General features: G+C 43.4%; 1 protein-coding gene across 2 annotated transcripts in view; it reads right to left on the bottom strand.

The window, feature by feature from the left end:
* Window positions 1–6,043: 6,043 nt before the first annotated feature.
* The window catches only part of LOC109981493 (rho guanine nucleotide exchange factor 10-like protein), a 38,749-nt gene continuing 29,018 nt past the window's right edge, over window positions 6,044–15,774 (bottom strand). For both annotated transcript variants that reach the window (XM_065961211.1, XM_020630305.3), the window contains exons 26-28: window positions 12,024–12,195; window positions 10,800–10,916; window positions 6,044–10,663 (exon numbers count right to left, since the gene is read on the bottom strand). In XM_065961211.1, the coding sequence (XP_065817283.1) occupies window positions 10,080–10,663; window positions 10,800–10,916; window positions 12,024–12,195 (873 nt within the window). In that variant the 3' untranslated portion in view covers window positions 6,044–10,079. The remainder of the gene's footprint in view (window positions 10,664–10,799; window positions 10,917–12,023; window positions 12,196–15,774) is intronic.

Here is a 15,774-nt window from a genome sequence, read left to right as displayed (position 1 = left end):
TCCTCCTCCTCCTCATCCTCTCTCCTCCTCCTCCTCCTCCTCTTCCTCCTCCTCTTCCTCTTCCTCCTTCTCCTCCTCCTCCTCTTCTTCCTCCTCCTCCTCCTCTTCCCCCTCCTCCTCCTCCTCTTCCTCCTCGTCCTCCTCCTCCTCCTCTTCTTCCTCCTCCTCCTCCTCTTCCTCCTTCTCCTCCTCCTCCTCTTCCTCCTCCTCCTCCTCCTCTTCCCCCTCCTCCTCTTCCTCCTCCTCCTCTTCCTCCTCCCCCTCTTCCTCCTACAGCAGCATAGCGTGTGCAGAGTTTCCTCCGCAGGTGTTGAAATAGTTATCGTCTGGATTCGTCTCGCAGCACACAGAGAGGAGCAACAGTTTCAAAGCTCACAGACTCAAAGATTATTTATTTAATTTGTCTTATTTATTTGAGCAGAGGTAAAAAATAGAAATGTAAACATTTGAACCCGAAGATTCGGGTTCATATGGGTGTCATTTCCTTATACACCATTACGGGGAAAAATATCCACAATATCAAACAGAAGTCAGCGGAGCTAATGCAGAACTGCCTTCAACCTGCATTCTTTCTTATGACCATTAGGGGGCGACTCCACTGGTTTTCAAAAAGGAATTAAATTGTATAAAATCAGATATGGGAAATGGATTTACTTCTCAACTGATTTTTTCTCTCAGTAAACATTTTCCTAATGAGTTTATGGTCTCATTCTCTAGTTCTAATTCTCCTTCAACACAGCGTGATGCTCATTTAGTAAATGACGGTCCCATTAGGAGTCAGATAGACAATAAAACAGAGGATGCTTTATGAGCGTGGCTGCCTGATGGAAGTGATATCATCGTTATTGTGGACCATGAACAAGCGACAACCTCCGGTCTTGAAATATGAAGCCAATGCGGAAATGCAAAATACTGCAGTTCCTTGAGTGTCCACTAGAGGCTGGCTCCAGGAACACCCGAAGTCACATACACATGACTGACAAAAAAGCAGTTTTTACAGCATAATATTAACATGTTTGTCGCCTGGTTAAAAAAAAACCAAATAAGTCTGATTTGTTATTGTCATCACTGGCACACACTTTACGGGGGGGTTATTTTTTTTTAACGGCTCAGTTTTGATTTGAGAACGATATGTGTTAGCCATAGTTAGGCGAGTAGCTGACATAATTGTAACGGTTTGTCAGGAGGCTTAAAACCAGCCTCACCTCCAACTCTCAGTTAGGTTGAGACAGCATTTCCAGCATGGCAGCTGCTGTTGATGAGCCTCCAGCACCCCCTGCTGCAGTCTATGGTCATGTTTTGTGTGTCTTGTTGTGAGTTTCCCTTTGATTCCCACCCAAATAGAAGGACATCTTTCTAGATAAAGTGTGAGTCCCCTTTATGTACTCTATAGATGAGTGCATAGTCTTAATCAACGAGAAACTAGAAAAAATGTGTTCAACAAATAATAGACCAGGTAGAGAATCCGAGCAGGGCCCCTGGCAGAGAGCAGACTGAGAGACATCAGCCGCTGAGTTAATCTGTCTCACAAAGACAGCCGAGGGTTTCCAAGACAAAGAGAGACACATTCAACTTAATTGTCCCTGAGGGGAAGTTTGTCCTGGGAACAGCTTACGGTCTGTTGCTTCACAGAACAGAAACAGCACAAAGAAGAAAAAACAGTGAAGGATCCAACTGGGCCGACAACTGAGCAAGGGGGGGGATCAGCTGGATGATCGGAACAGCCTGGAGGAGCCGGCGTAAGGAGAAGAGGAGAGAACAAGGAGAGAGACAGCTGCAAACCAAGAGCTGATGCAGGATCTGAGGGAAGATGAGGGACACTGCAGCAAGACGGGCAATGAGAGGAGCCGAACACCCAAAACAACTGAGCTCAATAAATGAGTTGAAACCTGAGCACCTTTACTGATTTACAGCCGTGGAGGTCCAGGACTGCTGGTTGTCACATGGTTTGGTTGAAGCAGCTCTGTTTGCTTCGTGTTCAAGAGCAGCTGTAAACACTTCTGATGGTGCATGCCATCGAAAACAGGGCCTTTGTCTTCCCTAAAAGTACAGCTGCTGTTTCATCCTCGAGTCGTCACAACATCTGCGAGTGAGGGGAAAACACAACACTGTAAGATCTGGTGTTTACATTAGAAAGCGTAAGAAAGAAAGAAAGACGGTAAGTGTTGGAAACAAATGTCACTCTGTTAGCCAAAAAACAAGTAGTAAAAAGTAAGATTAAAACATTTCTACTGTTAAAGGTTTTATATGTGATTTTTCACACTTAAATATAATATAAATCAAGTATATCCTCTGAAAATAACTCTGTGAGTCATGACTGTCTACAATGGGTGTAACACCCGAGTCCCACTGTCTGTGATGCTTTCAGAGTTTTCAGAGTCCTATCTTCACTGTTTACATTGGCGGGACAGCCGGCTGACTCCTCCCCTCGTGTATAAAAATTGTTTAATTGAATTTAGAAATCTTCCAGTGTGATGGTTAAAGAAACGGACAGATCCATGATATTAAAAAAAAAGAGTTTTATTTGTCTTTGTTAGTGTCCCCACATGCAGAGACGTGACTCACACTTCCTCTTTTGGAGGATTTATTTTACACAGTGAATAAATCAGAAATCATCTTGGTCACTTTAAACATACATTGAAGTGTCACTAACGCAGACGTCCTCCTCATTGTGTCGCGTCTTCACTCGGAGTTTAAACCGGAAACTCTCCGATTACCCTGAAGGGAAAAATAACACAAACACAGAAATGTAAAAATCCCTGGATTTTATTCATCAGTTAGATTTAAATCAGCGTTAAGAGACTGAAGTGTGAGTTACATCCAACTAAAAGAAACAACCAAAACATGCAGGTCAAGAAAAATCATGCACCATGTGTAAACCATCTTTATTGTTTATATGAAATATAAGAAAGATTTGGGGATAAAAATCACTTAAAGCTGCTGTGAGAGTATTTATGTTCAGGCTGATTTTGGTGTTAAAGGTTTTATATGTGATTTTTCACACTTAAATATAATAGAAATCAAGTATATCCTCTGAAAATAACTCTGTGAGTCATACAATGGGTGTAACACCCGAGTCCCACTGTCTGTGATGTTTTCAGAGTCCTATCTTCAGTTTGTTTACATCGCCGAGACGGCCGGCCGACTCCTCCCTTCGTATATAAAAGTTGTTTAATTGAGGAACTAGAGAAAAGAAGAATAACATATTGTACTCACTGCTTAACTGTGTTTCTAGATCACGCTCATTTCAGGTAAATTTACATGCAGTGTGAAGATACGAGCATAATAAAGATCACTAGCATTAGCATGCTAACACAACAATGCAGCGCAAGTTGTTTTGGTTTCATGCTGGTGCTCAAGGGCGACATCTGCTGGATCAAAAAAATCACATATAAAGCCTTTAAACATGTTTGAGACATAAATGATCACTTTCAACATCTCAGTTAATTAATGACATAGGAGGGCGCCTGTTAGTGAGCGCTCCCTGTGTGCAGAGGCTGTGGTCCTCCGGGTCCAACCTGTGGCTCCTTTCCAGAATGTCCCTTCCCTAACTCTCTCTCCCCGATTTCTGACTCTCTCCACTGTCCCTCATTTACTGAATATTTGATCTGAATAACTAAACACCTTTTCTCTCCACCAACATTGCTGCATAAACTGACTGTAAGAACCCATTGTCGTTCTCAGAGGCCAGCTGTTGGCGGTGAATCAGCCTTTAAAGCGTCTTTATCTCCTGTTCTGTGTTGTGTTTTCTCAGAAGAATAGATTATATGTGGACCGATTACAGGAAGGATTTGAATCAAATCCTTATTGATCCAGAGCCACAGAGGATTGTCGGCCTCCACAAACACAGAGGATGAGGAACAAACACATCAGCTGTGATCAACTCTCTGAAACGCCTCCATGATGTCACCCATCTCGGGCTTGTTGGAGCCAGAGCTGAGAATATTTTGACCAAACGATGGAGAGGAGAGCGAAGGGTTAGAAAATGCTGAGTAATCAACCGACAATAGAAGTCGTTTTATGAGTCCATCCATAATTCACACCAACTTGAATATTAATCGAGATGCTAATCTTTGCAGGAATCAGACTTTAAAATAAAACCTGAATACAGAGCGGCCGACGCCCCAGAGAGTCCTTTAGTACCTCTGAACCCTGAACATACTCATCATCATCAGCTATCTGCAACAAATCTAACAATCAACAACATTTAGCTTTTTTTAAATGACATAAATGAATGATGACATCTTTTCTTCACACTCTATGGATTCTATATTTTGCAAACGTTCAGCTCCAGTCCTGGTCTCTGTCTACCTGGTTCTCGCTCCTCCTGCTGTACACGAGGAGGAGGGGGATTCAGAGGAGCAGGTCGGAGAGACATGGAGGCCTTTTAAGATTGCTTGTTTTGTTATTTTAGTTTGGGCTGGGAATCCCCACTGGTCCTATTTTCCATCTCCAGTTTATTTCTTGAGCCGTTTTAGGGGGAGGTGTTGGCTCAGCACCTTACCATTTTTGGTTCATTGTGGTCGGGCTCTCCTGTCTTTTTTGTTTTCTTTGGCTTATTGATTATCCTCGGATTACTTTGGGGAGGGGGTTCCACTTCAAATCTTGTTTTGAGTAATAGTTTATTGATTTTGGTTATGTCGGTTCTTGCCAACACAAGAACTCAAGATGAACTTTTTACAGTTTCTTTATATCGTCTACAAAAGCTCAAAGGGAAATTTTATCAAGACATCAAAATATCCAAAAGAAACTCTGAGTTACAGACGGGCAGTGTTTGGATTTTTGGATCAAAAACATTCATTTTTGATGCTGCAGATTTTCTGTAGAGTATCAAAGTTTCAGGGCTCGTCACTTTTCTGCAACATCTTGATTTGAAGCATTGTCTCCGGTCGTGGCTACATTTTGGTGAAAGTTAAGTAAAATAAAACATACAGTAAGATAACTTTTATAATGGTGAGTGAACAGATTTTGAAGACGGGAGTCCCTGGTTCATCAGAATCAGTCAAACAGTTACATTTATTTTCCGTTAGTGCAGACGGAGGTTGCAGAGAGTTCATATGATTAATGTATCAACAGGTTGATTCTCGCTTGGCTTTGCCCTGAATAAATTACTGACAGTGCTGCCATGATGACTCTGATATGTTAAACAGACTCATACAGAATAAATCTACTGCACTGTAATCTCTCTTGTTCAGATTTTCCAGTCGTTTCTGTGCACGGCAGAGACAGTATTGTTAAGGTGAGGGAAAGGTAACTGCCTGTTTTTTAAAACGCTAACACTATTTCAACTGATAATTTAAAGGTCACATATTCTCGTCTTCAGTGTAAATAAGTCTCAGAGCTCCTCAAAACATGTGTGTGAAGTTTCTTGTTCTAAATCCACTCTGATCCTGTATTTGATCATGTCTATAAACCCCTCTATTTCAGCCCTGCTCAGAACAGGCTGTTTCTGTGTCTGTACCTTTAAATATGTAAATAAGCTGTATCTGACCACGCCCCCTATCTGGAAGGGCTTGGGTGTCTCGGTCGTTCTCACTCCATGTCCTATTGTTAACAGAGAGAAGGCAGACTCAGAGGGCAGAACAAACACCTAGCTGTGGGAGTGTCACCCACCTGGGGGAGGGGCTACTGCCCTTTGTGATGTCATGAAGGGAAAATCTCCAAACAGCCTGTTTGAACACACATCTTCTGAAAAGTGGAGCAGGAAAAAGACAGAGAGGATGGACTTTTCTCATGATTGGGGGGTTTTTAGATTAGGGACACATATTAGTGTTAGAGGAACATGGTGAAGAGGATTTTCTATATGTTTCTATAATATGTGACCTTTAAACAGTCAACAAAGCAGGTTACTGCTTTATCTGCCTTCCTATGATTCCCATAAGTTCATACCAAAACATTGTTTAATAATTAATTATCATTGGGGGGTTTGTAGACACACTAGAGGCACATATTAGAGTTAGAGAAACATGATGAAGTGGATTTTACAGAATATGAAACAGAACAAGTGATACAGTCCCAGAAACACAAACACTGCCAGTAAATGTAAAACTTTCAACACATTTTATTTCATTGTTTTTCAAAGTGCCAGTGTATAATGTACCACTAATTACAGAGACCCGCTTAAACCTATGGTGGCCCTGAAGGTCAACAGCAAATACATTTCACTAAATGCAAAAATATTTCATGACACATAAACATTTAAAAAAAGTTAAGTTTACAACTTCACTACTTGTTTGTGATTGGACGAAACCCAAATCTTTAACAACAGACATACATAATTTCCTGTTACTTGAAATGTTTTTGTGTTTCACCCTTTTTTTTTGCCGTTGACCTTCAGAGGCTTCGTACCAGCCAGGCTGCAACATTTCTGTCCAGAAGGTGAAAAAAAATAAACCCGTAAAAAATGAAGAATTAACCCGATTCTATCTTAGTAGACGCATCAACAATAAGAATCGTGTTTCTGGGAGAACATGTTTTTTTTTTTTCTTTCAGGATATTTCACAGAATGATGACACAAACTGCAGTCAGAGTACACAAATGTAAAAGTCTGTCACTTACATGCGGACAAAATCATGAACATTCATTTTAAACATGGTAATGGGTTTATCTGAAATCCAAATATTTCATCATTTTATATAAATAAATAAATTTTATAGTACAAACATATTCGTGTACATACATTATATGTTGATGTTTCTTTGACCTTCTTACCTATGAAGCCAGCCCATAATATTAAGGTGATGACTTTTATGATCTATATTAGTTTTAAAAAAAGTTACATATTTGTGATTGACTTGATTGTATTTTTTTTTATCACAAAAGTCCTGAAATGTTGTTTCACTACAGTTACGCTCTGAGCGCCGAGCAGAGGTCACGGCAAGTACAGATTATAAAAAAAATCATGTTAAGGTGCTGTGTTATCGCAATTTTATTCATTTACACACATTAAAATAATGTAATGAGCGTTCACTACCTTAGATTTAAACAAAAAAACTCAATATAAGTGATGCAGGGTGTGGACAAACTGTCCGGAGAGCTGTATGAGCAATGAGGATTAAATGAGTTACAGTCACCTTTATTTTTATGTCTTGTAGTAAACCTTAAAGGAGCAGTATGTAACTCTGACCCCTAGTATTTAAAATGGGTACTGCAGTATAAAATCAAAACATTGAAGAGACCGATCTCCCCCGCCCCCTCCTCTCAGGGGCCATGCTCACGCAGGTCACCATGTGGTGAACACTGAAGCTTCAGTGTTTATCCAGCTCTGCATGGGTCTATAAACCTTTCTGTGTTCTAACCTCTCTCCATTTTTCAGAAGCATCTCCAACATTGATCCTAGTTTGAGCACGTTTCTGCTCCTGCTCCTCGCTTTATCTTGGTCTTATCAGATTCAGGATCTGGTGTTTACATAGACAGAGAAACCTGGTTCTTCATCTCGCTGCAAACATGATCAATATTAGTATCCTGGTTTCTGATGATTGCTTCTTATTGATGCAGGCGAGGTAATGCATATACAGTACATACCACAGTATTCAGATTTATTTCAGAGCTCTCCAGGTAATCAGGTTTCTCAGAACCAGGATAAGAGCTTATCCCAGCTTCTAGAATCGTGTTATGTTCACATGCACAAACTGGGATACATTTTAAAAAAGGATACTAAAGTCCATGTAAATGCCGAACACAAACTGAAATGTAAACTAAGTGGTGTTAGGGAGAGTTTGCTGCTAGAATTATTCTTTCACCAACACTCTTTGGTCACAGGGGAGGTCTCAGAGACTTTTGGCCCAAACAAGTCGTCTTCAGGCAGTTGCACACAGTTATTTGTACCTCACTCTGGTACTTAAAGAGGTAATATTTTTTTGGGTTCATATATTTAATCTCTGTACCTACTAAAGAATGTTCACAATAGCTAAAGTTAGAAAAAAGTGTCTGTTTTCATGTACTGCCGCTCCATGTACCGGCTCGCTTCTGACTCTCTCTCTATGATCAGAGTCCCCAAGTGTGCCAAGTCTGATTTGATTGGTCGGCCTGTCGGCTCTGCCGTAATTGGTCAGTCGCTCAGCACGGTTCTCGGAAATGTCACGCCCCTTTTAGCATATTGGGAATGCAGCCACTTTGGCTCCGAGGAGAGCAAAAAAATCAGCACCTTAGCACTACTGTGCTACCGCAGGTTACGGCATATCGTGGGCGTGCTACAGAAGTTAATGTGCGTGCAACATGAGCTGCTGGGCTTGCCACAACGAGCCAATGGACTTAGATCAGTGATATCACACTGACAAGACGTCACACTGACAAATTTTTATCAAGGGGGGCTAGAACCGAGCGTGACATGCAGCTAATGCTACAGCTAACAGGAGGACATAGGAGAAGCCGCGTTTCCGCAGACTTTGAAGTTTTGCACATAGATGTGCCTAAACATGCACAGGACACTTGGAAAACACACTAAAGAGCATATAAAACCAGAAAAAGCATAATATGACCCCTTTAATGTACTAATGCCTCTGCAGAGTATAGTTCTCGACTCCACTCAGCTAAACGGGTAGCACCTGACACTTTCTGGGATCATTCAGCAAAGATTCATGTTGATCCGAGCCGATATTCAACGACGAGGTTCAAAACACTGATATCACCCAGACAACCGTCCCACTGGGACGCTCTGCTGAAGCCAACCTTCAGCAGTCTGCAGTACCACTTTGCAAGGACTGAGAGATTCTTATTTGCACACAAACGATACTTTTATGTTACTAAAGAATCTCATATTAAATCAAATCCCTGCATGTGTCTGAAGATGTCAAAGACACAAACACAGGCTTCACAGGGCGGTTTCAATCAGTGCCGCTAAGACCCCCTGCCTCCATATAGCAGGTACCATCTGCATGAAAAGTGAAGAACTGAAAGAAGTAGTACCAGTGTAAGTGGTGAGAGTAAATACTGTGCAGGGTGGAAGTACATGAGAGTGACCTTCAAGGCTTACTATGCGACTTTTAGAGCAGATTTTTCGCTCTCTTTGGACACGCCTCCTTTGTCCCTCAGCTCCTCCTGTCTACACGCTACCCCCGCGCCTCACCTGTTTCACCAGCAAGTGAGCGGCAGACAAACCGCTGCCTCAAGATTCTGCCTCAATTTCAAGTTGATGTGGTCGATATCTGTTTTTTTTTTAAGGTTTATTTTTGGGCTTTTTATGCCTCCATTAGTGAGGCAGGACAGCAGACAGAGTCGGACATCAGGGAGGAAGTGTGAGGAATGACATGCAGGAAAGGAGCCACGGGCCGGATTCAAACCTGGGCCGCCTGCCTAGAGGACTACAGCCTCCGTACATAATGCACGTGCACTAAACACTAGGCTACCTGCGCCTTATCTGTTTGTCCTTTTGGGCAGACACAATCTTTTCTTCAGCTTGGTTTTCCTTTAGTTGTACTCTAATGACCCACTCCCTCATAATGCTCCTAAACACGGCATCCCTGAGTGGGCGGGGCCATCTCTCTTCTCCAATGTGGTGACAGGGATAACGGGTGGAGGGGGAGGGGTTAACAGGAAGAAAAAAAGAAATGTTTGAGCTTCTTAAAGCCGCACAAAGAAGCAGCTTATCCCTCGGTCTGGGAGCTGTTAACACAGAGCTTAAAACAACAAACCCAGAGGGAGTTTGACTTCTCTCTTTCTCGCAGATTAAATGTTTAATATTATTATTGACATGCACAAAAAGAAGAGGCTCACATATAAACTACATCTTCCACCTGCTACATGCGTGATGTCGATACAGTTGCGTTGGATCCGATCTGGACTAAACATTGAAGATTTTTCAGTCTTCCAAGTTTTCCCAAATAAACTGGAGGTAGCTTCTGAATTCACAAATTACATTCAGCTTTTATGTCACCTTGCTGAGGTCACTTTGTTAAACCGTCACAAACCTCGAACAGGTCCAGGTTTTTTTTCTGGTGTTTAACTCAATATGAAAGTCGAGGTGTCTGTAGCTCCTTCGGCTTTGGCTCACATGTTGAATGTAGCTGAAACAATGGCCGCAGAAGAACAACAGCTGAGTCTTTAACCACAGTGACTTACTGTTCCAACGTGCTCGTGCGTCATTGGCTGAGCGTCAGAGGGAGCTGCCACACCAGCAGAGTGTTCTCAGCAGCATTCGAGCATGCTTCAGGCGAGGCCTTTTGTCCGATCCGTCTGTGACCTCTGCCACCAGAGAAGATGGCTGTCGACGTGACCTTACTCCTCTTGGTCTCCGCCTCCTTCCCCCACTCCACCGGCCTCCCCCTCACCCACACGTCGGGGTCCTCGCTCACCTCGTAGATGGAGCCGTCCTCCGGGCTGTGCTCCAGGGCGTCCTGCGAGGACCTGGAGCTCCCCTGCTCGGGCAGCGCTGTCAGCAGCTTCCCGGGCAGCTGGCAGGTGGAGTAGAGGCGGTACTGCAGCAGGAGACGCTTTGGCTTCTCCTCCCCCGGTGGAGGGGATTCAGGGTCCTGAGGGGAGCTGCTGTGCTCCATCCTCTGCCTTGCTTCGTCTCCTCCTCCTCCCCGTCCGTCTCCTGGAGCCGACTCCTCGCTGCTGCTCAGCATGGAGTCCCGTCTGAGGAGGTCAGAGGCCAGAGTGCTGGTCGTCGACACCAGGAAGTCGACCGGACCGCAGTGAGCGTTCAGAGACGTCATCCCTTTACCTGAGGGGTGAGAGGGTCCGTATGAAGTGTCTGATGATGTGATGATTATTTTACAAGGGGATTTTATATCAACATTATTAATGAACAAACATCAAAGCTTCAGTTGCATTCAGCAGCTTCTGCTCACAGCACTGACCTGTGATCTTTGGGATCCCCTCCAGGGTGGGCACAGGGAAGGTGAGGATGACTCCCTGACTCGTCCCCACCCACAGCAGACCCTGACAGATCAACAAGCTGGAGACACAAACCTGACCTGAAACATGAGAAGAGATTAAACCTGCATGTTTTTTTTTTTGGCAGTGAGAGAAATCTTTTTTATTTTTTGTTTTCCAGCGTTTTCATTTCATCATTCACCAGCAGCACCAATAGTGTGACATGCAGAGACACAGCTTGTCAATAGGCAAGGGAGGCAACCCTAAGGGGCCCCAGGCCAGTTAGGGGCTCCTGAGGGCTGACATACCTCAAACCAAAGCAGGGGCTCAAAATGTGCAAAGTTTGCAATGACAGTAGGAAGCCTCCCTAAAGAGGCACTCACTGAAAATCAGTATGAATAAGCAGAAGTACATGAGGTTTAAATAGAGCAGATAATGACGATAAAATATGAAATAAATGACCGGCTGTTGGTTGTCTAGCCTTATCTGTGAGGGAGAGACACTTGAATGACATCACTTCTGCTAGCTTTTAAGTTTTGCTCTTTGACATTGAACATTAGTTAACTTAGCGGGCGGAGCCGCTGACCGAGTCGAGCACTGCTGGGGGTCGGAGGAGGGAGAGCGGCAGTCAACTTGTTAGCTCAGCTGGACAGCTGAAAGAATGTGAACAAGCTGTAAACATTGGAAATAACAAACTAAATGTTTACAGATTACAACAGAACGGTGATCATCGCTGGTTGTTGGGACCCCAGGTGAATTTTTGCCCACAGCCCTTAAAGACTCTGGAATCACTCCTGGTGAAAAGGTTCTGTTTGTTTGACTTCATGGCTGATTACGGTAAGGAGGCGTCTTCTGTATCTGGCAGATTTCTAAGGCTGCGTTCTTCCACCAACAACACAGCTTCAGTTTGCTGCACGTCATCCTTTCTCTACATTCACCTCTTAGGTTTCTCTCCAGCAATCCATAAAAGGCAAAATGGCGGCATTGAAATTATTTAGAGAAATGAAAAATCTAGGCTTTACCTAGCAACGATAAAATGCAGATTTTTAGTTGAAGCCTAATGTAGCTTTGTACAGAAAAAGAAATCAGTTCAGTCTGAGAGAGCACAGCGATCAATCTCTCCACAGTCGGTGACAGTGAAGGACAGAAAGCAGCACTCTGCTAAATCATCTTGTTCTGTTGTTAATTAATATTCTGGTGGTCCTTACCTGGGGTCAGAAGGGCGGTGCGGGTGGAGATGTTGACTTCCTGCAGAGGCTCCAGGGTCTCTGTGTGAAACAGGTGGATGGAGGAGCCACTGCAGAAGGCCATCCACACCCCTCCTCCTGAACGCACCATGTGGCTGACACTGCAGCCGGGGTCAGGGCGGGCTTCAAAACTCTGCAGAGACAGAGAGAGAGAGAGAGGGAGAGAGAGAGAGAGAGAGAGAGAGAGAGAGAGGTCATCATCTGCACCAACATGTATATTTTAAAGGCACATGGATACGTTTGTAAGTGGCTGTGTTAAATAAAAATCTCTTAACTCAAGACAAATCAAACATTTGGTTCCATCCTCTTAAAGGAACAATATGTAACTATGACCCCTAGTGTTTAAAATGGGTACTGCAGTCTAAATTCTAAACATTGTAGAGAGCTGTCTCCCCCCCCCCCCTCTCTAGAGTGGATGCTCACACAGGTCACCATGTGGTGGACACTGAAGCTTCAGTGTTTATCCAGCTCTGCATGGGTCTGTAAACCTTTCTGCGTTCTAACCTCTCTCCATTTTTTAAAATCATCTCCAACATTGATCCTAGTTTGAGCACGTTTCTGCTCGTGGAGCTTATTAGAAACATGCAGAGGCTTTTTACGTCGGGTACAATCACTTCTATCTGAACCACTTCTCTTGCCCGCTTCCATCGCTGTTGGTTTGACCTGATAACTGCTCTCATATCTGGCAAACAGAGGGGCGTCCAAAACGACCGTGTGGGGGAGGTCGCCTTAAAAGCGCCTACCTTCTCTGGTCCAAACAAATCCAGAGCATTCAGGACCAGAACGTAAAGTTAGAAGGACTCTCTCCTGTCAGTGTTACACAGCTCGTTCATTAAGAAGAAGACTAAACACACACTCGATTATCCGACACCGTGGCTCTCTGCAGTGTCGAGGAGTGTGAGAGCAGACCTGAGAGCACACAGAGCAGAGACGTTGAGAGACTCTGTGAGTGGGTGAGTAAGAGGAAACTAATGAGCCAAACTGAGTGGGAGAGGTGAACACTGCGTGTTACCAGCCAGGAAGGAAACATGCAGACTTACAAAATGGGCACAGCTGTGTTCTTGTGTGATTATTTCCAAACTGATTGTGCTGTGTTCACCCCGCTCTAACCACAGTCCACATTCGACTGTTTGGAGTGCTCTCTGAAGAGGACGTATTTCAGCCTAAAGGCATTCATCAGGGCGTTCAGGCTAACCACTGCAGAGACCACTTCCCTACCGAACATTGGTAAGCTGGTCCCCTGCTTTACTACCTGGAATTCAAATAAACTAGCTATTTTTTGTTGCTATTTGATGAATAAACCAACTCAGTCCAGAAAAACAAACATCTGCTGGATGCATGATCATCAACCTGAAGGCAGCTGGTTGCATCAAATCTTAATTTCACAGCAAAGCGCCTCAAGCTTTTGTAAATAATGTGTTGTTCTGGAAGTATAAATCCACTTACATTTTCTCCACAGTGGATTTGATTATCAACCATGATGTCATAACCATCACCGGAGGACTGACCATGAATGCTCCTGTAGGAGACTGAAGGTCATCAGATATCAGCCTCGTTTTAAGAACATGGTTTAGTCATGATGTGCACAGAATCCACTTTAAAGCACGTCCTTCAAACTTTGTGTATGTCTCTTCTCGTTTTAAGAGACACACGGTTTGCAAAGACGATAAAGGAAATCTGTCCTCAAAGCGTGGACATAAAGAAATTCATATTTCAACAGCCTCACAAAGCCTGATTGTAGCAGAAAGGTCGCCGGCTCGCACACGTACAGAACACAGTAACACATTCCTCAATTAAACTTTCCATCCGTCCACACGGAGACGGCGCGGCAAGCTTCAGCGCGGAGGAGTAGAGGAAGAGGAGTCACAGTGCCTCTGGCAGCCCGTTAGCTCCAGACACACTCATCTGTCAGTCAAGCTCTCAACACACTCAACAAGTGTCAGAGAGCCCCCAGAGGACTGACTTTCTACACACACAGAGCGCACACCTGATGCCTCACACAGTCCATCAGAGTCAGAGCGCTGTGAGGGAATCACAGCTGACAGCCTGGGACTGCAGGACGAGACACTTGAACACACAAGGACATGGAAACAGGAGCTGAAAGACGTCAAATATTAAACCTAAAATCATTTAAATATGTGGAATTATTGTTCAGCTGTTGAGTGAAACTAGGGCAGCAGCACGGCGCTGAAAGCCAGCAGTTTCAGGCTCGTGGAGCTGAATGTTAATTTGACTTCACACCGAGAAAAGAACAAAAACACGGGATGTCCTCGCTGCAGCTTCTTAAAAATGTTGAACATTCAAATATTCTGCAAAGGTAGCTGTACTGTCAAAGCCATTTTAAATCACAGTGCATTTAATTTAACAATTCTGATTTCAGTTCATGCTAATAAAACTTTTAACTTAGATCATTAGAGATAAGAATATAATTTATGGGGAATGTTTAATTTAATATAAGAATCTTGTATGACCTATTATGTGAGTTAATGGATTTATCTGGACATGTTTTGGTTCTGGGTTCTGAATTACTTTTTGATCGTGATAATTTTTGCCTTTATTGGAGAGGGCAGCTGAAGAGAGACAGGAAGTGTTTGGAGGAGAGAGCGAGGGGGATGACATGCAACAAAGGGCCGAGGTTGAATTCAAACCCACGGCCGCTACAATGAGGACTACGGCCTCTGCACATGGGGCGCGCGACATAACGGCTAGTGAGGCTATGGTTTGGATGTTGTCACAGAAATAATGAAAAAACTCTCGAGTGAAATAAATGACGTGAGTGATGATTTATTTGTGGACCAACTTCAGAATTCGGCAACATTTTTATAGACCTTTTCAAGAAAATTGCCTTTACAGAATCACTCCTCATGAATACCAGCTTGGGCTAATCAGAGTTACAGCAGCAAAAACTAAATGTTAGAAACCTGTGAGTCACCTTTCGAGAGCAACCTCACATTTGAGAAATTCACAAAAAGTCCTCCCTTCATGTTCAAACCTCAGAAATACTGCAGGATAAGAAGAATGCAGGACTGTTGTTTTATGTTTTTGCTCTTGAGGACTGGCCTTCAAATGCTCTCTTTACAGTTTTTATTTCAGAAATGAGCTCCCCGGGACCAACCCCCCCCCCTCCCCCCTCTGCTTCACTGCCAAGGACAAGAGCAGGCTGCAGAAAATCATGTTCTGCAGGGAGTGATTGGCTGCAATCTGCCATCTCTGCACGACCCGAACACCACCCTGAGGCGTGCAGGTTGAAATTGTGGTCGACCCCTCTCACCCCGTGCACAGATCCATCAGGATAAAAAACTCACACCACAAGAGAGTCTCTTCCCCTATGCTCCTCTCATTAATAATACCCCCCCCCACACACAGACTCTGTCCCAGCTTTGTAAAATATCTGACATACATTCACCTCATTGGATTTTAATCTCAGCACACTGCATGCTGCACAAACTCTTTCCATACTTTGTACATTGTTATATGATATTATTTTATGTTTTTAATTTTCTTGATAGTTGGGAGTACTGCTGTGGACATTTGTTTCTAAAATTGATTCTTTTTTATTTTTTATATTTATCTCATAATGCACCAGAAACAACTCTCATCAGGGGGGTTAACAAAGAAACATTTAGAGAATTAAAAACAAGTTCTGCAGGTTTATAATCCCAATGAATTATCATGCTTTAGTGAGGACAAAATGTGAGGAGGACGATGCCCT

Source organism: Labrus bergylta, chromosome 12 (genome assembly GCF_963930695.1).
Source record: "Labrus bergylta chromosome 12, fLabBer1.1, whole genome shotgun sequence".
Classification (NCBI taxonomy): Eukaryota; Metazoa; Chordata; class Actinopteri; order Labriformes; family Labridae; genus Labrus; species Labrus bergylta.
Note: the sequence above shows the minus strand (reverse complement) of the source record. Positions and strands in the feature narration are given on the sequence as shown.